The following is a 25,864-nucleotide window of genomic DNA, read 5'->3' on the forward strand; positions in this document are numbered from 1 at the left end:
TACTGGACCGTTAGTTGACTGCATAGATCTTCCATTTAATCCCTGGATGCAGCTAGAGCTGCTTTTTTAGTATTGCTGCAATAGTATTTTAAATGAGAAAAAAAAAAAAAAGGCAAGTAGCATGTTATTTGCTCAATCCCGTGACCTGCAAAATGAAAATAAGAATATTTTCTGCTACATCAAATTGTAGTTAAGATACACAGAAAATATTTTTGACATCAAGTATTTGAAAAATTAGAATGTGTATGATGAATAGCTTCAGATACTGAAATTTGTTCTTTGGTATTAGAACATGCAGCATTCCCATTTAAGTGAATCAGAATTCTGTCTGCATAAGCAGAACCCAGGCCCAACTAATAACAAAATACATGCTGCAGAAAGATCAGATAACTGTCCTCTGGATTCTTTCCCAGGTTCTTCCTTTGTCTAACTGTGTATTGGGTCTAGTTGTTCACCGCTGAAGTCACCGAGTGCATAGCATTGATTATAGCTGGAGCAAGTCAGAACATAGTATTTGCGCAACAAGAAATCTTAATTTTATGAATCCTTATGCCTCTTTATGTTAAAGTCAGTATGTGCATCTTAAACTGTGTGGATCTGCTGTTCAAGGTTAATGGTAATTCATGGTTTTTGTAAGATTGTGACCTTGGACCATAAAAGTTATAATGGTTAACTATTATTCCAAAACATTACATTGTGTAGTTCACTGTGATGGTTTAGTGTTTTGCAGTGTAGATCTGTTTTAGTAGAAAGAATTTGCCTTGACTCATTTTCTTTTGTTTTTCAGGAAAAGAAATGGAGCAAGTTCAGTAACTATCCAGTCTAACGTCTTACTGATATCTTAAGGAATCTTACAAATACTTATTTTGAATTGAGAAAATGACTGCAGATATAGAAGAAAGTACAGGTTGTTGGAAAAGAATACCTGTCAAGAAGTGGAACATCCAGTAGTTAATTTTGAAATAGTATAAAATAAATATACCTGTTATGGTGCGATTCTGGAGTGGCGTTAACTCTATAGCACGCAGGTAGCTCTCCAAGGAGAGGGGGGAAAAAAAAGAGCTCTCTGTTTTTCTAAATTATGGAAATTTTTTTGAAGACGTTGGCATGGATTTTGAGCCTAGTCATGGTTTCATCGGAGTTTCACAATGACAACAGGCTTTCATATAGTTCTCAAGGTAGGGGTCTGACCTCTGTAGCTGACAAGAAATATCTATTTTGGCATTGCATTTGAGTAATGTTCTCTAAACCACATGTATATAATTCGTGAGATCATATGGGCTCTGCTCATAGTTTTATCATGGTTCATTGTTGTGGAAGTTTAAATACAGCAAATCTGATTAAATTTTTTGTTTTAATTTATTTCTGTCTACTTTTAACTGTAGAAAATACCTGCAGATTAAATGTAGTAAAATATTGTACCTGGTAATAGTTAGAGACTTGCCATAACAACATTAACATGTTTTTAGACTAGAAAATATGGATCTAATCTTACTGTGATCCATTAACATTTATAGGTTTTTAATGAAATAGTCGTTTACATGTTTTTCCGGCATAATACTTTTCATTACTACTGTTTTTATTCTTGCAGGCGAATCTAATACCTTTTGTCTTTGAATGGTTAGAATTTAGCCCCAAATATTGACATACTTTGGGTAAACAGGAGAAGATACGTAGTTAAAAACATTTTTGTTTCCAGTGACATCAAATTAATAGGAAACTGAACATATTTTCTTCACTTAAAAATAAATAATGTTTTATTTTATTTAGTAAAATGCTCCATCTTGCATTTACCTGAAAATGACTTTCACTCATGAGGATGATGAGATTTAGCCAAGTGTGGTTTATATTTATACTACTACTTGTTGTTTCCTGTTATATTTTCTTCTCTTCTATGCCCACTCCCTGGACTGTTTTACCTTGTGATTACAAAGAGGAATTCCTGTCTTACCTTGAACACTACCAACTAACAATCCCAATAAGGGTTGATCAAAATGGAGCCTTCCTCAGCTTTACTGTGAAAAATGCTAAACCCTCAAGAAGGAGGAGGAGCACAGACCCTAATGACCAAGAACTGGCAGCATCTAAATTATTTTTTAAACTTTCTGCCTATGGCAAGCACTTTCATTTAAACCTGAATCTCAACACAGATTTGGTGTCCAGACATTTTACAGTAGAATACTGGGGGAAAGATGGACCGCAATGGAAACACGATTTTTTAGACCACTGTCATTACACAGGATATTTACAAGACCAACACAGTACAACTAAAGTGGCCTTAAGCAACTGCAATGGTCTGGTAAGTGCACATTACATGTTCTAGTATAATAGTGTGCTTGTCCCTTTTAAATTACAGAAGAAAATCTTAATTGGCATATTGTTCAGTTTTTTGAGTCCCTGTTGGAAGCAAACAGACAAGAAGGTGCAGAAAACCCCAAAACTTTATCTGGGTCCTGGGGAAAATTAGTCATCAGTTTTTCAAGCTTAATTGTAAGTATTAAGACCCAGTTCTGTAGTCCTTTAGCAGGCAACATTTTCAGTGCTTACAATGTCTGCATTAGGGCTGCAAGATTAGGTCTGTGCCGAGATCCTTACAGGTTATAAAAATGTTGCAAACTCAGGGCGTGAGGAGGAGGAAGCAGTGGATCCTTTAGGGTGCTGAATCTCTCCAGAGACGTGTTGATTGAACTGTTTACCTGCTTGTTGTCTTTGAGAATCTGGGTTTAGAAACTTTGAGTAAGTAATGGAGAAGAGGAATTGCTTGGTGTTGAAGTAATCATTACTACAAATTAAAGAATGAAAAGTAGATCCTTTGCAAGTGCCAGCATCAGAAAGTTATTATGCACCTTTTATTTTAGAAATATTTTGTTTAGAAATTGTGAACCATTGCATTTGAAAGTAGGATTAGAAATGCTAATCTTTCATTCTTATCTTTTTTACTGTTGATCTCTTGATCACACGACGGTAGTACTTGCATGGGAAAAATTTCCCAAAGGAAATTAGGAAACAAACACAAAAATTGAAGAAAATAGGCTATTGAGTAACAAAATACTGAAACAGAAGGTCATAACTAGGAAGTACTAAATCAAGAGTCAGTAATTTCTTTAGTAAAAATGTCTCTATATTGCAGTTTTTCATTGTGGTTTTAATTATAGTAGAACACTGGTTGGTGTTCTTGTTAGGAATAGACAGATTTGACTAATTGCTAAGGAAAAAAAATACTACACAGCCTTGCTAAACTAATTCCTATTTATCCTTGGAAGTGCTATTGAATAATGCATCTTGGGATGTTATTTACAAACAAAAGCCAGCTGCTTCAGACCTAGATAGGCTTCATTGCACCCAGCTACTTGCGATAGCCCTGATATAGCCTAGGTTAACATTTTGTAGTACTCTTGAGAGAAAAGAATTTAATGAAGATTTCCAGGGCTAAGTGAACACGTTAAATGAAATGCAGTTAAAATGGTGTTCCATGGAGTGTGGTATCACAGTTTGGTTAATGCAGACTTGTAGCGGATCAATCTGAGTTTAGTATATTTTCACTTTGGTTTTGCAGTTCCCATGTAATAACTTTTTTGTCACAGTTATTTACCATCTTAGTTTAAATTTAAATCAGATAGTCATCTTTAACAGCAAGTGTTGCTCAGAAGCAAAATTTAAGCATTCTGTTTATTCCAATTTTCCTATTAAACTTCCATATTGCCAGACGAGTCAGATTTCTTCCCCTTAGTGAATGTTTTGAGTTATTCTATTTAGTTATTCAGAATTGGTCATGTGAAACCATGATCTGATTAACATGTTATATGACTTTGAGGAACACTTGTAGTATCGAGATGACTCCTGGTGCAAGAAGGGTTTTCTCTCAGTTTCATTATAATAAAAGTGATGAGCAGTCATTTCATTTCCCTGTCACCATTGCCTGTTTCAGCCTCTCCCTCTATATTTCTCTTTACCAAGTGCCCCAGAATTACAGGCTGCTACTTACTGAAGTTTCATTCCAGCAGTTTCCATCTGCTGGGCCCTGATTATGCTATAAATTGTCTGTAGTTATGAGGAAAGCTCTATAATCCAGTGAGCAGTCATGTGAGGAAATTGAAGGTCTTGTCCGACAGGCTTGCTGGCTTGCAAACTCATATTTACTTCAGTGGATATTACATTTGTGGATGGATTGCAGGTTTGGCCTTCTCATGAAAGAGCCTGCAGTGAGCAGCATTTTGGGGACTTTGGATGTTGTATGCAAGGCAAAAAGGCTGAGGCATTGCCTAAGCTGTGTATGTCATGCTGAAGGAAATAAAAGAAGAGGCTGAAGAAGGAAGAACTTCAGCTTAAGGGAAAGAAGTTTGTCTAATTCTGAGGGGAGCAAGTTTTAAAGAAGAAAAGCTTTGGAGCTCATAGTAGTGGAATCAGGTGGAAACCAAACTTTTTTGCATTCTGACCCACTCTGTCCTCTGCCAGATATCAAAGCTCTTAACTGTGTGCTCAAACAAGTTTTCCACAGTAGCAGATTTTCCCATTTTGAGCTGAAAAGCCCATTAATGGGAAATACTTTAAAATTTGTAGAAAGTTATTATTATTAGGAAAATGGAGGAGAGGTTAAATGACATTTTGAGATTACTGGTTCCAAGGAAATGTTTGATGTGAAAGGCCAAGTATTTCTGTGGCATGTGAACTTCAGTGAAGTTCCATGCACTGAGTAACATTTGTGCTGGGTAGCACAGATGTCTCCATCCAAACAAAAAATGATAAAGAAAGAACAAGAAGTAGACTGTGGCTAAAAGCATAACCTTACTCAGTAAAATGATAAATTATTTTGCTGTAAAACTTCATATTTGTTTAATGTATTCCTAAATACATATATGTATAATTTATTCATATTCTTCTTGAATTAGCTCATTTGAAAGCAGATTCTACCATAAAGGATGCATCTACTTTAATAGATTATAAATTGCGTATAGTATGGTGTTTTTGAATTGTATGTAAAATACTGCCTAATCTATAAAATAATTTATAAAGATCAGAAATTATACTGAAAAGGATTTAGAGTTCTAGTGTCTTTGAAGTTCTCTTTAGTACTCATATGTATTTGCACTATAGACTTAGTGTTCAGAAAATAATATATAAGCTGTCCCTGTCATGGTTTTAAGGTGTCTTGTTAGAGTCCATGATGTACTGGAATGTCAGGCCAGATCACTATTTTTTTCATCTTTAAGAAAACAGTAAACTAATGCTACCTTTTTCATCAGTCATAAAAGCACACTGAAGTGTATAGCCAGCTGTAGACATACTGAACAACACTGGCACGTTTTCAGAAGTTTCCATTACTACTACTTTATATTAAAAATGGATAAAACATAAAGTCTAGAAAGATTCAAAGCATGGAGAAACTGTGAAACAGTAGTACTTTATGGAGAAGGCATGCACTTGTCCTCTGTAATTCACAGAATCACAGAATGATAGGTATTGAAAGGGAACTCTGGAGATCATCTAGTCCACCCTCCCTACCAAAGAAGGTACAACTAAAGCAACCAAAGCTGTAAAGAGCAGGTTGCACAGGACTGCATCCAGGGGGGTTTTGCATATCTCCAGAGAAGGAGACTCCACAACCTCTCTGGGCAGCCTGTTCCAGTGCTCTGGCACCCTCACTGTAAAGAAGTTTTCCCTCATCTACAGATGGAACTTCCTGTGTTCCAGTTTTGTGCCCATTGCCCCTTGTCCTGTCACTGGGCATCACTGGCCCCATCCTCTTGACACCCACCCTTTAGGTATTTATAAGCATTGATAAGATCCCCTCTCAGTCTTCTCTTCTCCAGGCTAAACAGACCCAGCTCTCTCAGCCTTTCCTCATATGGGACATGCTCGAGCCCCTTAATCATCTTTGTAGCCCTCCACTGGACTCTCTCCAGAAGTTCCCTGTCTCTCTTGAACTGGGGAGCCCAGAACTGGACATAGTATTCCAGATGTGGCCTCACAAGGGCACAGTAGAGAGGGAGGATAACTTCCCTCAGCCTGCTGGTTATACTCTTCTTAATGCACCCCAGGAGACCATTTGCCTTCTTGGCCTTGAGGGCACACTGCTGGCTCATGGTTAACCTGCTGTCCACCAGGACTCTCGGGTACTTCTCTGCAGAGCTGCTTTCCAGCAAGTCAACCCCCAACCTGTACTGGTGCTTGGGGTTATTCCTCCACAGGTGCAGGACTCTACACTTGCCTTTGTTGAACTTCATTAAGTTCCTTTCTGCCCAGCTCTCCAGCCTGTCTAGGTCTCACTTAATGGCAGCACAGCCTTCCAGTGTGTCAGCCATTCCTCCCAGTTTTCTGTCATCAGTAAACTTGCTGACGGTACACTCAGTCCCTTCATCCAGGTCATTGATGACTATGTGGAACAAGACCTGACCCAGTACTGATCCGCGGGAAACACTGCTGGTTACAGGCTTCCAGCTAGACTGCACTGCTGATCACAACCCTCTGAGCAATGCCCTTCAGCCAGTTCTCAATCCATCTCACTGTCCTCTCATCTGACCCATGCTTTCTGAGCTTACTTATGGGAGACAATGTCAAAAGCCTTGCTTGAAGTAGAGGTGGACAATATCCAGTGCTCTTCCCTCATCTATCCAGCAAGTCATACCATGATATAAGGCTATCAGATTGGTCAAGCACCATTTCCCTTTGGTGAATCCATGTTAACTGCTCTTGATAACCTTCCTTTCCTGCAGCTAGTTAGAGATAACATCCAGAATGAACTGTTCCAGCACCTTCCCAGGGATGGAGGTGAGGCTGACTGGCCTGTAGTTTCCTGGGTCTTTCTTCTTGCCCTTTTTGAAGACTGGAGTGACACTGTCTTTCCTTCAGTCTTCAGGCACCTCTCTTCTCTAGGATCTTTCAAAGAATGGAGAGTGGCTTAGCAGTAACGTACACAAGGTCTCTCAGCACTCATGGATGCATCCTATCAGACCCCATGGATTTGTGGGTGTCGAGTTTGACACATGATCTCTAACCCAGTCATCACTGAATAGGGGAAAGTCTGTCTTTCTCCAGACTCTCTTGCCTCTAGGGTCTGGGATTCCTGAGTGCCAGCCCTAGCAGTAAAGACTGAAACAAGGAAGGCATGCAGTGACTCCACCTTCTCTGTATCCTCCATTGCAAGGGCACTCACCTCATTCAGCAGCAGGCCCACATTCTCCCTAGCCTTCCTTTTCTTACCAATGTACTTAAAGAAGTCCTTCCTGTTGTCCTTGATATCCCTTGATAGATTCAATTCTAAGTGGGCCTTGGCCTTCCTTGTTGCATCCCTGCATAGGCTGACAATATTCCTATATTCCTCCCAAGTGGCCAGTCCCTTCTTCCACATTGTGTAAACTTCCTTCTTGCATTTGAGTTTTTCCAGAAGTTCCCTGCGCATCCATGTAGGTCTCCTGCCTCCTTTGCTTGATTTCTTACTCATAGGGATGCACTGTTCTTGAGCTTGGAGGAAGTGGTGCTTGAATGTTAACCAATTCTCTGGGGCCCCTACCTTCTAGACTCCTAACCCATGGGGTTTCTCCAAGTAGGTTTTTGAAGAGGCTAAAGTTAGCTCTCCTGAATTCTAGGGTTGCAATCCTACTTACTGCTCTACTTTTCCCATGCAGGATCCTGAACTCCACCATCTTGTAGTCACTGCAGCCAAGGCTGCCCCCGACTTCCACATTGCCAACCAGACCTTCTTTGTTTATTAATACAAAGGTCCAGCAGCACATCTTTTCATGTTGCTTCTTGCTGTGCCAAAAAGATATCATCAGTGCTCTGCAGGAATCTGCAGGACTATGTGTCCCTAGCTGTGTTGTACCAGGGTGGTTGAAGGCCCCCGTGAAAACCAGTGCCTGTGATTGTTAGGCTATTTCCAGCTGTCTGTAGAAGGCCTCATCAACTTTCTCTGCTTAATCAGGTGGCCTGTAGTAAACACGTACAACAGCATCACCCATATTAACCTGCCCCTTGATTCTCACCCATAAGTTTTGGACTTGTTCTTCATCCACCCCAGAGGCAGAGCTCAGTACGTTCCAGTTGTTTTCTCACATAAAGAGCAACTCTACCACCTCACCTTGCTGGCCTGTCTTTTCTAAAAAGTACATAGCCATCCATAACAGCATTCTAGTCATGCTAGCCATCCCACCATGTTGCTCTAATTGCAGTAAGGTTGTAACCCTGTGACTGCACACAGATCTCTAGCTCTTCCTGTTTGTTCCCTGTGTTGTGTACACTGGTGTACAGATGTTTCAGAGAGGTATTTGAGCATGTAGGTTTCCCTGGAGAGCTGCAGGAATCCCACTGTAGCCATACACACCCTTGGGATGGTTGCCATTCTGGTTCTCATCATGGGAGGCAGCTAAGAAACATTTATTGCTGCTCTGGTTGGCCTGGTTTATTCCCCAGTTACAGAATCACAGAATATTAGGGATTGGAAGGGACCTCCAAAGATCATCTCCTCCAACCCCCCTGCCAGAGCGGGAACACCTAAATGAAATTACACAGGAAGGCGCTGAGGTGGGTTTTGAATGTCTCCAGAGAAGGAGACTTCACAACCTCCCTGGGCAGCCTGTTCCAGTGCTCTGGCACCCTTACTGTCAAGAAGTTTCTTCTCAAACTTCTCAAACAACAGTTGGTTGTGATGGCAGGAGCATTGACGTTTTGGGCCCCACCCAAAGTCCTTCAGTTTAAAGCCTGCCTCACCAAGTTGGCCAGCCTGCTCCCAGAGATTCAGTTTGCTTCTGCAACTGATGGACATCCCCCATCTGGAGGAAGTTAAAGTCCCAGCTGGACAGCCTGAGAGAAAAAGATTTCTTTTCACAAAGTCAGGGGAACTCCATGTACGTTCACAGATTTGTCTGAGCATGTCAAACTGCTGGATCCAGACCTTATATATGTTAGCAGGAGTTGGCAGTCTGTAGTGGGATTGGATAACACAGGACCTCAAACAATCTGGTTTAGATAATAATCTTGGGAATGTTGCTTGTAATAACCTACTTGGGGCATTCAGCTTGTTTCTTGAAGTCATAGTATTTGTCAAAACTTTTTGTTGGTCATTCTTATCTCTTAATTATATTTGTTATGCTTTGGAGCAGAAGTTTAATGTACAAACTTCAAATACAATAGCAACACTAATAAATAAATAAATCCTTTTAATGCTTTAAAAGGGCATTATTTCAATCTCCTTTTTAAACTGAAATTGTGTTCTACTCAAATAGTAGGTTATAAGCCAAAAAATGGGGTTTAGAATGTTGATTTGGCTATAATAGCATAATTCCCACTATTTATTAATCAGGCATTGCTGAATGCATGTACAGGGCAACTGTGTCTAGCCACATAAATTTTTTAAACTCAAAATAAATGCTAGTTGTCACTGACATAATTACTTTTTATGTACAGAATTCAGAGTGCTTCTTAAAAATCAGTCATCGCGATTCAGTGAGACCAGTTGCATCGGTTTAATATTGGAAGAACAGTTTTGTTTGCAAGCAAAATTAATATGTTAGGTTTAAAATGGTATATGTATGCTGAGCTTATGTGAAAGACGTGCAGGGCAAGTGTGTTTCCAGTGTTTGTCAAATGACTTGACTGTCTGCAGCATGTTCTGCACATACATGTTCTGACCACCTCATGGTAGGTGTAAGTTAAAAGTTATTTGCAGTTTCTCAACTAAATGTTATTAAAATCTCTCTTTTCTTGAACCACCATAATGTTTGGGCAGATGATATCAGATGTCAACTAGGCACAGGAAAAATTAGTGATACTCTCCTAACATTTTTCACTGCTGGTAAAAATACTAGAAGAGTATCACACCTGAAGGAACTGTGATGATCATTTGCAGGCAGTCATAATAGTTTTTGCATATTTGCTCCTGCAAATACACAATTTGTAAAGCAAAGTAATGCCGCAATTAAGTGTTGTTTATGGCATCTGAATTGACTCACTCCCACTGAGGTCATCTCACTGCTTAAAACTATTAGTTTCAGTATCTGATATAAATGTCTCATGCATGCTTAGACTTGTTACCCTGGCTGGACTTGAGTAGAGATGTGAGGGATGTATGCTCTGGAGTAATCAGGTATAGGTTAAGACCTGCTCTGTTGCAGAGACAGAGCCTCAGGTTGGATGGTACCCCTGTCTCCTCAGGCTTGGCATGGAGCGGACAGCCCAATGGTGTTGCCCAGAACCACTCTGCAGGACTGTCTTCCTGTGGGAACATAATACCAGAGCTTATAATGGCTCAGGATTTGCTTGAACCCAGATGTCTGACATCCAGACTGGATGCAGTCCAGACTGTCAAGGTTCTTTCTGCATATCTGGCAAACCTAGTTAAAATTTGGTTTATATTTTCAATACTATTTAAGCAGCAATGTACAAGTAAATTATATATTTTCTAGTAAAATCTTAGACTCCAAGTAACAAGAAGGTATTTTGAGAGGAATTTGATACTAGCATCTTTCAGGTTAATATAGACCCTGATGTTACCTTCTTGAGTAAATAATAATTGAGTTCATAATGAAAAGTACCACTGAAGAGGGACAATTCCTGTTACAATCACTATGTAAGGAATGTGTAATTGAAAGCTACAGTGTGTTCATACATACGTTTTCAAAATCTTTAATAGGGTTGTATTTGGAAAACACTGTTCTTTCTGATGTGTTATACAGGATTTTTTATTTTGTAAGTTTTATGTTGTTACTGAAACCCAGTTATTCCAAGAGTGAAGAACAGCAGGCATTTAATGTACAAAACAGCAGCAGAACGAGAGCTTTGATCAAGAGTACAAAGGCAAGCCCTGATCTTAGAAACAGCTTTAGGATACTTGGAGCAGGTATGAAGCAAGTGGTTTTATGGATGATTGTAGAAGTCTTATCAGAGGAAGAAAATAACCCCTTTAAAAAAAGGTTCATGCATAGTACTTGCTTTACAGATCAAAGATGCTGTAGAAGTTTGTGATTTATCAAATCAGGGTATGAATGCAGAAGCTCCTGCTTCCAGTCTCCTACCTGATGAGCAGCTCTTTCTCCTAGTGTAGAAAGTTTATACATTCAGAGTTTTCTAGATAGGTATGCCAGAATTTTTTATTTAGCAAATATAGGTGTAGGAGTCTGTCAGGGCTTATTCCCCAATATTTCTATATTTGAGAGGATCCAAAAACTGTATTTTCTGCTAAAGTTCAGTTTTAATTGCTGAAGTTTCAGGAAATTGCATAGTTGGCCTGAAATCTCCCCTTTCTTCCATAAACCACTTCCTGTTTGGAAGAAGCTGAGTTCACAAATGTGAAAGTTATGAGCATAGAATATCTACTATTCTGCACTGCGGTATGAGGAAAAAAATGTTGATTTGTTAGCGAGAATGAGGTCTAGTGCACAGTCTGCAACAAGTTGGATTTGCCAGATTTGTGGCAAGACCTTTTAAGGAATAAATGCTTTGTAGATAGTATATCCTAAGTTAATATTAATAATTTGATTGTAATAACTAGCTCAGTTTTGGAATTAAGCATCTGGATGTAAAATGCTGAATGGTTTCCCTGAATATGTGTTCTAAAATGAATGTTCATTCAAAATCTTCAAGCTGTTTTTGGCTATGTGACTTTAAGCATCTACCGGTATGGCATCATAAGTCTCGCCCATATTGGCCTCACCACTTGAGCAAGGCCATTTTGGCTTGGCATAACTTTTAATAGATATGAATCATGTAGTTTTGGGGCATCTTTGTGAAGTGATTATTTGTCGTATACCAAGAATATCTCTTGCTTTCTTACCACATCCATCAAAAATTATGGGCAGGAACTCCAGAAATAGGAGTTTCTCATTGTGTTGCTTATAGGCACTCACTCCTGCTCCCACTAGAATCACTGTAGGAGAGCTGGCTTATGCGTTGTTTTCTGTGTTGGCCTGTAGTTGTGGATTTCTTCATAGACAGATGATAGTCAAATGGTTTTTAAAGTCAAGCTTTTTAATAGGAGTTTTATATTGTATTTTGCAAGTTATTATTTTCTTATTTTCTTCTTTAAGCATGGAGTAATTGCTACAGAAGATGAAGAGTATTTTATTGAGCCTTTAAGGAATATAACAGAAGATTCTATTAACTTCAATTATGAGAATGGTCATCCTCATGTTATATACAAAAAATCTACCATGCACCAGCTACATCTCTATGATCACAGTCACTGTGGAGTCTCAGGTAAATGAGTATGACTGTAATTCCTTTTAAAATTTTACAACTTAAGATGTATTTTAAAATTTTGCTTGGTTCAAATGTAAGACACAATGGAGAATGTAGCAATGGTAATCTTCCTTTTGGGTGATGCAGTGTGCCTTGTTGAAAAGTAGTTTTGCTTCTTTTTCAGATTCAGTTCAAGAGTATAGTGTCTTTCAAGAACTGATACACTGGGAGTAAATCTTGCTTTATGCCTGGGTTGCATACAGTGATAGTAATGAGCACAGGCTTCCTCAAAATGTGCTATAAATGTACTTCGTTCCCCAGCTGGAAAGCATGACTGAATGACTGAGTATTACAGCTCAATGTTTAGTAAGTGTTCCATCTCATTTGAGGAAGCTTGACATGCAGTAAATGTGTTACTATTACTATTAGTAATACATTTGTAACTAGAGTACACATCTTTCTCATTTATGAAGGCTTATGGTATTTTGGTACTGGCAAAGTAAGTTAACATTATTCCATAATAGTTGAATACAGGATTTACAGGTGCCTTGTGGGAGAGATTATATAGTTTTGATTGGGAGATATTTTCCTTGTAAAGCAGTTTTAACTTCCACAAATAGTCTTTTCAGGTACTCTTTGACATGATTTTCACTTGATTAAACTGAAGCTGAAAACTAACTTATTGAAGACAGCATGGAATAAATCTGACATGTTATTTTAGAACACTGAAATAATGGTTTTTTACATAACAGAAAAATATTGTAACCTTGTCATTTGTTTATATTTCAGAAATAGCTTGTTCTTAAAAGTTCAATCCTGGACAGTTGTATTCCATGAGACTCAGTGCACAGAGCAGGCTGACAAATACTAATCTTAAAATAAAATAATATCACTGTTCATTGATGTAACATTTCAGCGTCTTTTGAAGGTTGTAACTTTTACTGGCACCAGCTGACTAAATTTACACTACAGATTGTCTACAAAGACCCATGCTTGAGAGACAGTTTTTCCTGAGTATTTCAGTTAACTGCATTTAGGGTATGTCAGCCTTTGTGTATGTAACTTCTGTTTTAGTTTGGAAGCATCACTCCACCTGTGTGCTTCTAATATGGCAAAACAAGTCTTTTAATTATTACTGCCTGCTAACTGATTGTAAAATGAGAGGACTAATGTGTGTTTGTTTTGTAGGGAAAACTGTCACTTAAGCCTCTTGAAATAAGTGGAAGGATTATGAAATGTAGGATGATACAATTTTTACCATTATTATATCCCTAGAAAAAGAAAGGATATTGGCCTCTGTCAGATGCTATCGTCTAGCTTAGTGCTTAGGAAGTCATTCTGCTCCAAGTAAGGGTGAAGCAGCGGCTGCTAGTTTGGTCAGGTTGCATTCAGTCCTTCTGGCAGTGTGTGTCGTATGGATCACAGGTTCATCAGACCTATCTTGCATGCATTTTTTGTAGAACATGCAGTAATCTTTAGCGTGTATGCTTTTGCATATTTGAAGCTGCCTTACTTCTTGGAAGCTCCTGTGCATCTCCTGAGCTTTTGTATCTGTCATATCCTGAAGTTCTTAATTACTGAAATACTAAAACACTGCTTTTTATGAGCCTAAGACTACTTTCGCACTCATTCATCTCAGTTTCTCCTTTTCCTGTTGTTCCGTATACTATTTCCACTTCATGAAAATTTCTGAAAAAAATGGCTCTGCCCCAAAACTGCAAGATCTTGCTTTTCCAGATGATGTGCCATTTTAATGTACTTCTGACGGGTACCGAAATCTTTTGAACTCATTTTCTGAGTACTGTTGCAGCAGCTTTATCCCAAAGTGACCTGGCATCCAAAGCATCCCCAGAATATTTGAAAAGTAAAATAAAATATTAATTTTCAGTTTCACAGTTTTCAGACCCTAAGACTAAAGCCAGGTTTACAGTAATAACTTATTTTGCTAGTAGACTGAATCTTCAGGGCATTTGACTGGTTTTGGAAGTTTTGAGCAGTACAATTTTTTGTTTTAAAACGCAGTCATAACAAACCTGTAGCTGCCTTTTGTCACTATATCATTTATTTTGTCTGGAGAGTGATTGTAGCTTTACCTTCACAACCATATTGCCAGTATAATATGCTGGGAGGAATCTGCTTGCGTAGCTGTGCCACTGTTCACGGTCTGGCAAGTTTCCATGTAATCTAGACCTAAATTTATTGTGTACCTGTTTTGTATCAGGGAAGTGGTCAGGATTTTGAAGTGTTGATAGAGAGAAGGGGAGTGTTATTTCTGACCTTTCTGAGAAAAATTGCAATAATTGATAGAAAGTGGGATGGGTAATTTGGTGACAGGGTGATCAGAATTGGTTGGGATGAGCAAGTGATGGACTACTTCATAGTAGATAGTAGAATTATGTTGGCTAATAAAAGAGAAGAATTAGAGAGGCAGGAAGATTCAGATAAGAACATGAAATTGATTTTCGTAACTTGAATTAGATTTTAAGCATTTGGACATAAGAATGTTTAAAAAATAAAAAATATTAAATTACTATTTCATGCATGTATTGTCATGAAGTTAACTATTTTATTAAATATAGCTGAAATCATTGAGGCCTTGGTAAGACATTGACCACTCTCAAATTCCAGTTGCTTGGGTGGGATTTGAGGCCACTGGGTTATGCTGTGTTGGATAGGATTGAGAAACAATAAAAGTTGACATATGAAAGCCGCAGAGTGGCAGATTATTTAGGGATAGCTCTACTGTATGCTGCTTTATGTAGTGGTTTTACTCATGCCAGACTTTACAGTCTGTGTATTCTACAATGAAAAAATGCTTATATATACATTAAAAGATGATGTTAAAATAGTAAGAAAAGAGCAGCACATAATGCTTCACTTCAAAATATTCTTGTAGTTACATTTTACACTAGTAGCTTTCTATTGTGTTTTCAGATCTTTTCCTATTTGTATTCTCTCCTCTCTCTCCACCTTCACCCTCACCTAACATCTTTAGAGGACTGATTTAGGAGAACTTGGGTACTGTACCTGTGAACTCCATGTCTGCTCACATTTGGATTTGTTTTCAGTTGCAATGTAAAACCTAATTCTCTGCTTTTGTAATCATTATTTTGGGGTTAACTACATTCTTTTTTCTGTAGGTTTCTTTCTTTCCTTCCTTCTTTCCCTGCCTTTTTTTCCTTCCTGCCTGCCTTCCTTCCTTCCTTCTTTCCATTTTTGCTTTTTTTACTTCCTGATAGCTGTGTTAGATGTTAACAAAGTTTATTTTATTCCTTTTTTAATCTAGGAATTTGGTGGGAATATTGCCACAGAACTATTTTTGTTAAATATATGGCAAACTTTTATTAACATGTTTTAGCTTTTTTTTTTTAAAAAAAAAAGTCAGCACTATTTAGTGTTTTTAAAGTAAAACAGTAAAAGTAAAGTAAAAAAAAAGTAAAAAATGAACCTAAGTACTCAGGATTCTTTCCAGCTTTCCCTTTACTTTGAGACCAGCTGAAGCCTAAGCTTCTCATCTGATAAGAAAAGGAAAAATATTTGGTTTTGTGAAGTCTTCTGAGACCCTTGTTTGAAAGACGATATCAAGATGAGTCCAAAATAATAATTTCTTTTTTTCTCTGAAAGTTTCCTACATGAGCTTGTCAGTTTTCAAATGTTTAGAATAGATTTGCATCTTTCAGTGAAAAATTATGAATGAATGTGGAAGCAGTACTGCATTTCTAAACTACTTCTGGCACTTTAATAGCATTGGAAACCCTCAAGCATCACCATTTGTTACTGGAAAATGAAAAGTGGATTTTTTAAAATTCTAGTACAGAAGCTGCCAGAGAAAATTCCAGACATTCCTAAATCACTGCTTAAGTGTGATGAAAATCTTTGAACAATTAAAGCAACCATTTCCTACAATAGAGATGAAAAACAGGGAAAAGCTTAGTATTCATTGTAGAATCCTCAACAGGCTTTAATACTTGATACAGTTTTTTAGAATTGATCATACCCATTGCAGAGGACAACTTTGTTACTGGCATTCTTTCATTTCAGCTACCAGATTTGGTTTCATTTTTTGACTTTTAAAATATGCACCTTTTAAAGCCAACACTGTGTCCTCAAAAATTATGAAACACTGCAACAGTGGAAATGCTGAAGCTTTGTGTTCCTGGTTTTCAGCTGAACATACATTCTTTGTGGTGTAGTTACTGCTCTTTGAAAATAGCGTGCTTAGTTGAATTTCATAAAGGATTTCTTTTTCACAGAAGGTACTAATCGTTTCTCAACTCAAGCTTAGCTGAACCTGGTTTAGTAGGGGGAAGGATACATCTCAGACATTGCTCACTTGAGCAGTCCTGTTAGGACAATTATAAATATATCTGTTAATGTTCTTATGTTCATCCATAACGAGCAAGAACACTGTAGATGTTTGGAAATCCTACTTAGATAAAACCAGACTAATAATGCACTTTGATAAAATGAAGGTTGAAAGCTGTGTGGGCCTTGGTGTAAAAGCGTATTTAATACACATGAAAATGCCAGTTTTGCAGGGAAGGGCAGGTTCAATTTTGTTTAGAGGACAGAAATTAAAATTCAAAGTAAGTTTGTAGTGTTTGTTTTGCTGATAATTATAGCTGTTTGGATTTTTAATAATCAATCTCTTGCATGCAAGATTTTTTTTTAATATATTTGTGTGAAACAAGTACAAGAATCAACATATTTTAATTAAAATCAGTGTTAAAAATGACTATAGCAATTATCCCATGTCAGGCCATTTTAAACTTCCCATTATTTTTAATTCTTGAGGTAGATAAAACATTATCTGATGTCTTTCTGAAGAGAAAATTAATTTATTTGGCCTGAAAAGTATTAGGTATGCAAGCATAATTGCCTAGTAATTATGGAGTTTCACTGGAGGGGAAAAAGTTTTTTTGATGCTTTATCAGTGTGTTTAATTCCTTAGTATATTTTGATACCTTTTGCCTTGCTTTTTAATTTCTGTTTTCCAGTATGTTTTTTCCAAATGTGACAGCTGTCTTGTTCTTATCCTTAAAATTCTGAGGTGTGCTTGTGCTTAATTATAACTAATCTTTAGTATTAACATAGAAGTGCAGGATCAGATCTGCTGGGAGAAGATTGATGTTTTATTATCCTAAGTCAAGTTAAGGAGAGTTGAGAATATTGGAACTCAGAGTTGTTTTTTCATTACATAAGATATTTGAAATAATAAAAAAAAGATAATAAATTTAATTTTTCTTTGCCTCAAGGCAGATTTATTTTTAGATGCTTGAAGATTATAATCTCAACATAAAATAGCTGCATTTGAATGAGTTTTTCTAGTGACCCCTCTGAAGTGTTTAATTATTTTGGTTCCTAGAAGACCTCACAAGAAGTGGTAGACCTTGGTGGATGAGTGATACATCTGCTGTTCCAACTTCACTTCCAGTCAATGACACGTTAAGTAGTCGTAGTCGACAGAAGAGATCAGTAAGCCTTGAACGCTTTGTGGAAACGCTGGTAGTAGCAGACAAAATGATGGTGGGATACCATGGTCGCAAAGACATTGAACACTACATTTTGAGTGTAATGAATATTGTAAGTTTCATCCCTCTCTGTGTTCATATCAATACACATGTACAGAAATGATAAAGCAACTGTAAAGCATTTATTTATTGAAATGATTAATGCTTTAAAATATGTATTAGCTTGCAGGAATTAACAGTTGAAATATTGCAAATGTTAGCATTGTGGGAAAAATGCATCACTGTTTCTGTAAAGAAGTATGCTGTGGTCACTTTTAAATTGTTTGTCTTTAATTGCAAATTCATATGATGCTTTTTAGATTATACAGTTCTGTTCTGATTAAGTCAACAGTCTAAATGCTCCTTGTGCTGGATGAATGATGAAACAAGGTATAAACAGTTTTATTTGAGAAGTATGACACAGTAAGTTTGTTTTATGAATGAATGGTCTTTTTTTGGTTCCAAAATAACTCTTATTCAGGTGATAATGATAATCAACATTGTGAAATTACATTGAGCGAGAAAATAGGTTAATTTTTAACTATTTAGGAAACAGGTAATGTTTCTTGTCTGACTTTGTGCCTTTTCTTATTTTCTGGAGGTCAGGTTGCCAAACTTTATCGTGATTCCAGTCTAGGAAACGTTGTGAATATTATAGTGACACGTTTAATTGTCCTCACTGAAGATCAGGTAAGAGCTGTTGTGCTAAGCTGTGTAGCCCTGAGATACAAGTTATGTTATTGTGCAATATAGAGCTCATTTAATTACTGCTTGAAATGGCTGCATCTGAGTACAAAACCTATCTTGTAATCTTTCACTACTTTAACCAAGATGAAACAGTTCAAAGGAATATTCCTCACATATCATCTCAAAGATATCTGTTCTTACTTCAGGTGAATATTAATACATCTCCTGAGATGTCAGTTTTATTTTTAGATTTAGATTTTGATATTCTGGGGTTTTTTTGTATTGACATAATCGGTATTAAAGTTGGAGCAGAAAGAATGCCTGTTCAGTAATACACAGCTGAACTTGGGGTCAGATTTTAGAGAGATAAAATTTAGCAAGAAGAGTTTATTCCTAGAAACCACTGCTTCTAATTATAGTCCCATTTTAGTTTTCAAAAGGCTTAACAACTGACCTTAGTAATTTGTTTGGAACATTTCTGGTATGCATGTTGTATTGCAGCCAAACTTGGAGATAAACCACCATGCAGACAAGTCCCTCGATAGCTTCTGTAAGTGGCAGAAATCCATTCTCTCCCACCAAAGTGATGGAAACACCATTCCAGAAAATGGGATTGCCCACCATGATAATGCGGTTCTTATTACTAGGTATGGTCATTATAAGTATTGTGTTTATTTTATTTTATTTCTGTAGCTTTCTTGTTTATATATATATATAGGCTAGTTGCAAATTAATATAATTGGTAGGTAATCTTAAAATGAGGAAAATTAATAGATGCCTTATCTTAAATAGACTATTAAACTACAGATTAAGAGTTGGCAAAGTGAGATTTGCAAATTACTTGCTTCTGCTGTTATTTTTCAGTTGCCAGTGTGAAGTATTCCAGTAGAACAGAGGGATCCTATTGAATATTTTTCACTTTTATAATTGAAAAGAATTCATAAAGATTATGGAGAACAAAACAGTATGCAAAATGTTTTGTTACCATATATAATGTTTTTATAAGATTTCAAGCCAGAACATCACCTACTGTCATAGTATTTCTGCTGAAAAACAGGTTCTTGCAGATTCAGGCAACGTGAGAATCTGCTTTGTAGCTGTTTTGATTTATTATACTTAATTAAGATGAGAACTGACAGTTTTAATAGGTCGTTTCAAAACCTGCATATGTGCCCATTTGTTTGCTTCTGTTCCACCATAACTGTGGTAAATTCAACAAAGCTTGCAAAGTAATCTTGGCAGTCCTGATAAACGTATTCCTGTTTGTCCTTTGCAGCTATGGGTAGGCAACTGTACTTTATGAGGAGATCAGTTTCCCCATTGTTTAAGGACACTTTATTCTTTTCTATTTTGTTTAAATATCAGCAGGTGCAGTAGCAGTAATTTGGATTAGGATCTTTTTATTATAGTTTCTGCTTTCCAGGGTAAATCCTGTACTGCTTTGTACGTCACCTGTTAGTGGAATCATTGAGTTCACTGCAGTAAATTTTAAAATAGTGATTAAAATAATGGACCTTTTCTGGAATTTTGCATAAAAGGTGTGAAAGTGGCTGGGTTATTTTTGGGATGGGTGTTTTTTGTTGGTTTTGTTCTGTATAAGAAACGATTTTTTTTAAGAGGAAAGAAAAGCTAATGAATCACTTGTATGTATTTTTGCATTCATATTTCAAATGTAGTTGTTACGTATTTATACATAAGTAATACTACATAGTAACAATTAGAATGATTAAATACCAGAGTGATTTAGAGAGCTGTTACAGTTCAAGAAGTTTTAAAAAAATAATATAAAACTTGCTAATAAAAATAAATGGAATTAAATTAAAAATAAAACATAGTTACACTCTAAGATAATGATTTTTCATGAAGACCTTTGCTTATGCTCAATTCTTTGCATGCAAGCAATTCCTTCACCAGGGCTGCCCACATGTGAAATTAAATACATCTTTACAGCTGTGCTGCACATCAAGCTTTTACTGGTATAATTTAGGCAGTGAGTGGAAGAGTATAATCCAGAGGTGGTTGCAACCCCCCAATTTTATGTGCAAACTGCATTGGCAACACTGTATTTTTACTGTTATGACTGAATAACTCGATGTTTTGTTAGTGTTATTCTGGCACTGCAAAGCACAGCTGTTTATTTTCTTTCACTGTTGTGCTTTAATAGGTTTTGTTACTGTATATTCTATGCTGGCTTCCCTGTTCTGGTAGGATATTCCCAGCATAGTTATGAACAGTTCTGTGTTCTAGATGAAGGCTTAAGTAAGTGCTAACTTGCAGGCCCTTAATTGGAAAAGGAACAAGTTTTCAGAGAACATAAATAATGCCCATTGAAAATTACTTTTTTTCAGCAAGAATTAGTAAATATTAAAGACCTATTTTATTCTTCATTATGGGGGGCTTAGTAATTATATAAGTATGCTGCAGAGTTTCTTTAGGACTTGTATATACTATATTTTAAAAAGGACAAAAGAGTTACGAAAATAACTTCTGAGTTTACTTCTAGTAAGTTTACACTTCTAAGTGTATGCCTATATTTTAAATCAACAGAGTGCCTCAGTGTAGTATAACTGCTTTTCAAAAGCATCACTGAACTTTCAAGTTCAGTTATATATGCTTTTGTAGTAGAATGCTTGTATTCATTTATCTACTGTAGTTATTGTACTATATACAAGTAATCCAAAAGGCTACACTAATCAATTTGAGTGGATCAATCAGACTTTTACTCAAACTGCTAGCTATACTGGCTCTTACTAATAAAATGTATCAGCATATGTGAAGAATGTGTTTCTTTTTTTAGGTTGGAATCATAGAATAGTTTGGGTTGGAAGGGACCTTAAAGATCATCTAGTTCCAATCCCCCTGCCATCAGCAGGGACACCTTCCACTAGGTTGAGACCAGGTTGCTCAAAGCCTCATCCAGCCTGGCCTTAAACACTTCCAGGGAGGGGGCATCCACAACTTCTCTGGGCAACCTGTTCCAATGTCTGACTACCTCCACAGTAAAGAATTTCTTTCTAATGTCTAATCAAACCTACCCTCTTCCAGCTTAAAGCCATCACCCCTCATTCTATCACTATCTGCCCCTGTAAAAAGTCTCTCCTCTGTTTTCTTGTAGGCCCCCTTCAGGTACTGGAATGAGTAGAGTTAAACTTATATTAATATAAACATGTAAATCCATTAACTTTAAATAATTCTAAATGAATTACTGAAATGGTAACATGCTTTTTAAAATTCTGTTTTGGATCTCTCAGCTGATGAACCAGAGGTAATACATTGTATGTGAAAGAGAAGGGTATAGCTACAGTGATTGGAACTGCTAACATATTGGAGAGGTCTTTAATAATCTCTTCTACCTGAAGGAATTTGAACCTATATTACCAAATATTAAGTTATTTTTTAGCCACTGTAATAGTGTTTTGAAAGCAGTTTCCTGAATCTGTCCTGCTGATGCTGCTCTGCTTTGTATGGGGCAATTACATTTTCATTGCATTTGACACCAGGGCTGTTTTTGGTCATGGTGTGTATTATTATTTTATGAAAAGTAGGAAAGTTTCAGTTCAATGGTATGAATAATTCTCTGTTGATCAAACCCAGATTTTTCAGTAAGTAATTGAGGTATTTGAAAATACTACCTAGTCCTAGCTGAGTATTTAAGTTTGCAACCACAACAATCTTTATCTGAAAAGTGGGACAAACTTGTTAGGAAAAGGAGTCATTATCCTCGTCTGTGCAAATGAAGAAAATACCTCGGCTTTTCTTAGCAACAAGTGGTTTTCCTCCATGATACTTTCAAAGGAGGCATCCTCTGATCTGGGAAAAAAATAGTATTAAGGGTGAGGATTCCCTAGGGATGTCTGCTTGACCAACACAGACAGACTTTTGTACCCTAAACTAGCTGTGTGCTATAACCAGATGGCCTCACTGGCATGGAGGTATGCCAGGCTAGTCTAGTAAGTCCCATGGAGACTTTACTGTGCCTGCTATGCCACTTCTCTTTGAACAAGAGCCTACCCGTGTTCATTGTGCCTGGTGTACAGGCTTCTCCGTTGTGGTCCTGCAGCCACCCTGCAGTCTGCAGAGTGCTTATTTTACTGAGTGGGTAGGGGATTGCAGAAAGCTTCGTAGCTGATAATAAAAAATAAGGCAGGTAAGAGACTGGTCCAAGTAAGAGCCTCCCAATCAAGAGAGCAAAATTGTCGTAATGGAAATATAGTATTACTTGCACAGATACGGTAAGAAAAGTAATGTGTGTTCTCAACTCTCAGTACTGGTGGGTATTGGGACTGGTTTAACCTTTTTCATGCTGCCAGACTTTATGCTGTAGCAATAAAAATGATAATTAACAGGAGTATTTCCCGATACTATTGTCAGCAGAAGCATCTTCCTTCAGTTTCACTGGGGAGCTTCTGAGCATCACTGAAATTTGTAAGAATTAGGTACCTTCTTAAAGTAGGGACTCGAGGGTAGGTGATAGGCTTTATACAGAGGACTTACTACATCGGCCTGGGATATGGGCGACGTTGTATGACAAGAACAGCAATTACCCAGAACACTGATAATACTTTTGTGTGTGTTACTGTGCTTTTGCCTTCTTTTATTTATTTACGGAACTTTTGTTTGTATTTTCTGACTCTTAAGCACTTAAGGTTACTTCAAGACAAGACTGTGACTTAATTAATGTTCTAAAACAGAGACCTGTTTTTTTGGTATAGAGCTCGCTTTTTGAAATTTCACCTAGATTTTTTTCTGTTGGAGACTATATTTAAGTCTCAGACTTTAATATTTTATCCTGTAATTGTCCAAGTTGGTTTCTTAGGGGCAGGTGAAATACTAAGTAAAATACTAAGCAGACAGGTTTTAATTAAGAAGTTGATTAATCATAGAATCATAGAATGGTTTGGGTTGAAAGGGACCGTAATGATCATCTAGTTCCAACCCCCCTGGCATCAGCAGGGACACTTTCCACTAGACCAGGTTGCTCAAAGCCTCATCCAATTCCAAAAACCTCAATTTTTAAGTTAGACTAGTGCCAGTAAAAATGTTCAGTACCACAGATGGTGTGGTTTTTCTGGTGTGGTTTTTAAATGGGCTTGTACGTGTTAATTGCTGTGAGACAGTGAATGAGCTCTCTCTTATTACAGACTCCTGTATTTTTGCTGGTTATCACTGTACTTTTAATTCAGTAAGCGCATTGCTAAGCAGTGTGGTATGGCTGCTATTAGCATTAACCCCCATATTAGTATGCAACATGTCTCTGGCAACACAGCTGGAGCCTGTGTGGGAGACATTAGCATTATTACATAATTGGTGGATTTTCCAAATTTTACAGAACTGGTTTGTTTATTGTCTATGTACAAGATTAACTTCACAATGCTTTAGTTAGTTGTTCCCTCATTCACGTGGCCTCGTGGGCAAGGTATATTCTCTTTCATTTATCTGTGAGATATGCATCCCCTGTGCAGGTCAGTGCTGCAGGGGCAGAAGGAATATATACATAGCAGCAATCTTAATCTTCTGCAAATCTTGTGGTTTGTAATCTAAAGTATTGCAGTGACTCTGGCATTGCTGTAGATACTCGAGGCGGGCAGAAATTTTCTTGTTTCATTTTGCATACCTGTGTAGAGCGGACCACAGTCGCATCTTTCTCTTTTTTATAACATCAAGGGGTTTTAGGCAGCCAAGGATAATTTAGAAGTTTCATCATCCCTATAGCAGTCCCAAAAGGAAGTGTATTTTATGAACACAGTTGCCCTTTTGCATGTCAGTTGCTTATAGATTAGTAATATACTTTCATTCTGTAATAACAACTAAAATTTCCCCATCAGGTTCTGTACTAGTTAAGGCATTTGGTAGTGAGGTATGTCAGCCAGAACTTTGCACATTCCTTTCCTCCTGCAGGTCCAAGATTGCTATGCTTCTTTTCAGAGGCACTGTTCTGCTTTTTTCTGTGCTTCTTAACTTGTTGCAAAGATTTCTCTTCTATACAAGGGGCTCACATTGCTCTTGTCAGGACAGTTTCCTAGTCTTGTCCAATAAATTTGGAGATCCAAATGGTTTCTGTTCCCAGGAAGCCCTATCTCCGATCCTCATCCTGCAGTTTCTTCCTCTGTTAGTGAGAAGGGCTCTGATTTCAAGAAGTAATTCTGGTGTCAGTTGTATCTGTTTGCTTCTTACTTCCTTGACTCTATCCATTAAGTGGGTTTCACCTTTGTTTTTTATCAACCTTTCAACTTGTTCTCCTGGAGTTCATGACAGTAAACAGGGGACTCTTTTTCCTTAGTTGTTTTTTGTGCAAAAATTGTAAGATTGTCCGTTGACTTAGTGTCCTGGAGATCACATGTGTAAGATTATACCTCTGAGAGAGAGGGTTGAAAAGCTGAGATGTATTCCCCGTGCCTCATTGTTTTTGGGGAATTAAAGGGGTGTAAGAGAAAAAAAATCTATCTGTGTTTGGAAAAAACCCCAAACAAACTGGAAATGTGCTATCAGTATGTTGCTAGATATGATGCCAATACCACAGTCATTATATTCTTACTCATGTCAAAAACATTTTGTGAATCTTCATGTCGTAAGGAATATTCTTCAGAATGACTACCCTAAGACTGACGAAAGAGAACTTGTGGCTGAGAGATGTACCATAACAACTGACTAATTACAGCAGTGCAGGGTCTCTGAGTGTAGATTATTTGCTTTAGATACATATGGGTCTAGAATTGTGTTCCGAGATTGCAAGCCTTGCATGTTCAGTGAGGGGAAAAATGCAAAGATTTCAGTGGAGAATTCTCCCTCATTGATTTTCTATGTATCTTTTTGCGAGCTGAGAGACTGTAGGCTGTGAAATAATGGTAGAAAATCAGATTAGTTAACACAAGCAATAGAGAAAAATGGGAAATAGTTGGGAATCAATAAAGTCAGTTGGCATATTATATAATTCCCCTTAACGTGACAGTTATACACTTCCTTGTTGAGTGACTGTTTTTGTTCACTGTGGTGATTTCACCCACAGTGAAGACCATGTGGTCCTGCACTCACTCCACCCCACACAGTGAGATGGGGAGAAAACTCAACAAAGGGGTCATGGGTTGAAATGAGGACAGGGAGAGCTCACTCACCACTTATGGTCACTAATGAAGAAGACTTGACTTGGGGAAGAAAAATCAATATAATTCGTTGCCAATCAGTCAGAGTAGGGTGGTGGGACATAACAACCATATCTTAAAACTCCTTCCCCCCACCTCTCCTTTCTTCCCAGGTTCAAATTATTTTGTTTCCAGTTTCTCTACCTTGTCCCTTCTCAATGGCACAGGGGACAGGGAATGGGGATTGTAGTCAGTTTGTCTATGCCACTCTCACTGGCATAAGAACCCTCCTGCAGACTACAAAAATCCAGGAACAAAGTGTTACAACGTGGGTTTCCCATGGAGTCACGGACCATTTCAGGCACAGTTCCCAGCTCTGGCAAGGAGATGTCCACAGGCTGCAGATGGGCCTCTGGT

At 37.5% G+C, this 25,864-nt stretch overlaps 1 protein-coding gene across 1 annotated transcript; it reads left to right on the forward strand.

The window, feature by feature from the left end:
• Positions 1-787: 787 nt before the first annotated feature.
• LOC104527380 (A disintegrin and metalloproteinase with thrombospondin motifs 6-like) lies at positions 788-19,015 on the forward strand (the record flags this gene model as incomplete). Its single annotated transcript, XM_010171082.1, has 6 exons — positions 788-1,178; positions 1,935-2,299; positions 12,021-12,189; positions 17,540-17,754; positions 18,288-18,371; positions 18,870-19,015. Coding segments are annotated over exons 1-6 (1,076 nt in total), but the record flags the coding sequence as incomplete, so codon positions are not given.
• Positions 19,016-25,864: the final 6,849 nt, after the last annotated feature.

The sequence above is a fragment of the Antrostomus carolinensis genome, unplaced genomic scaffold (assembly GCF_000700745.2).
Source record: "Antrostomus carolinensis isolate BGI_N321 unplaced genomic scaffold, ASM70074v2 scaffold267, whole genome shotgun sequence".
NCBI lineage: Eukaryota > Metazoa > Chordata > Aves > Caprimulgiformes > Caprimulgidae > Antrostomus > Antrostomus carolinensis.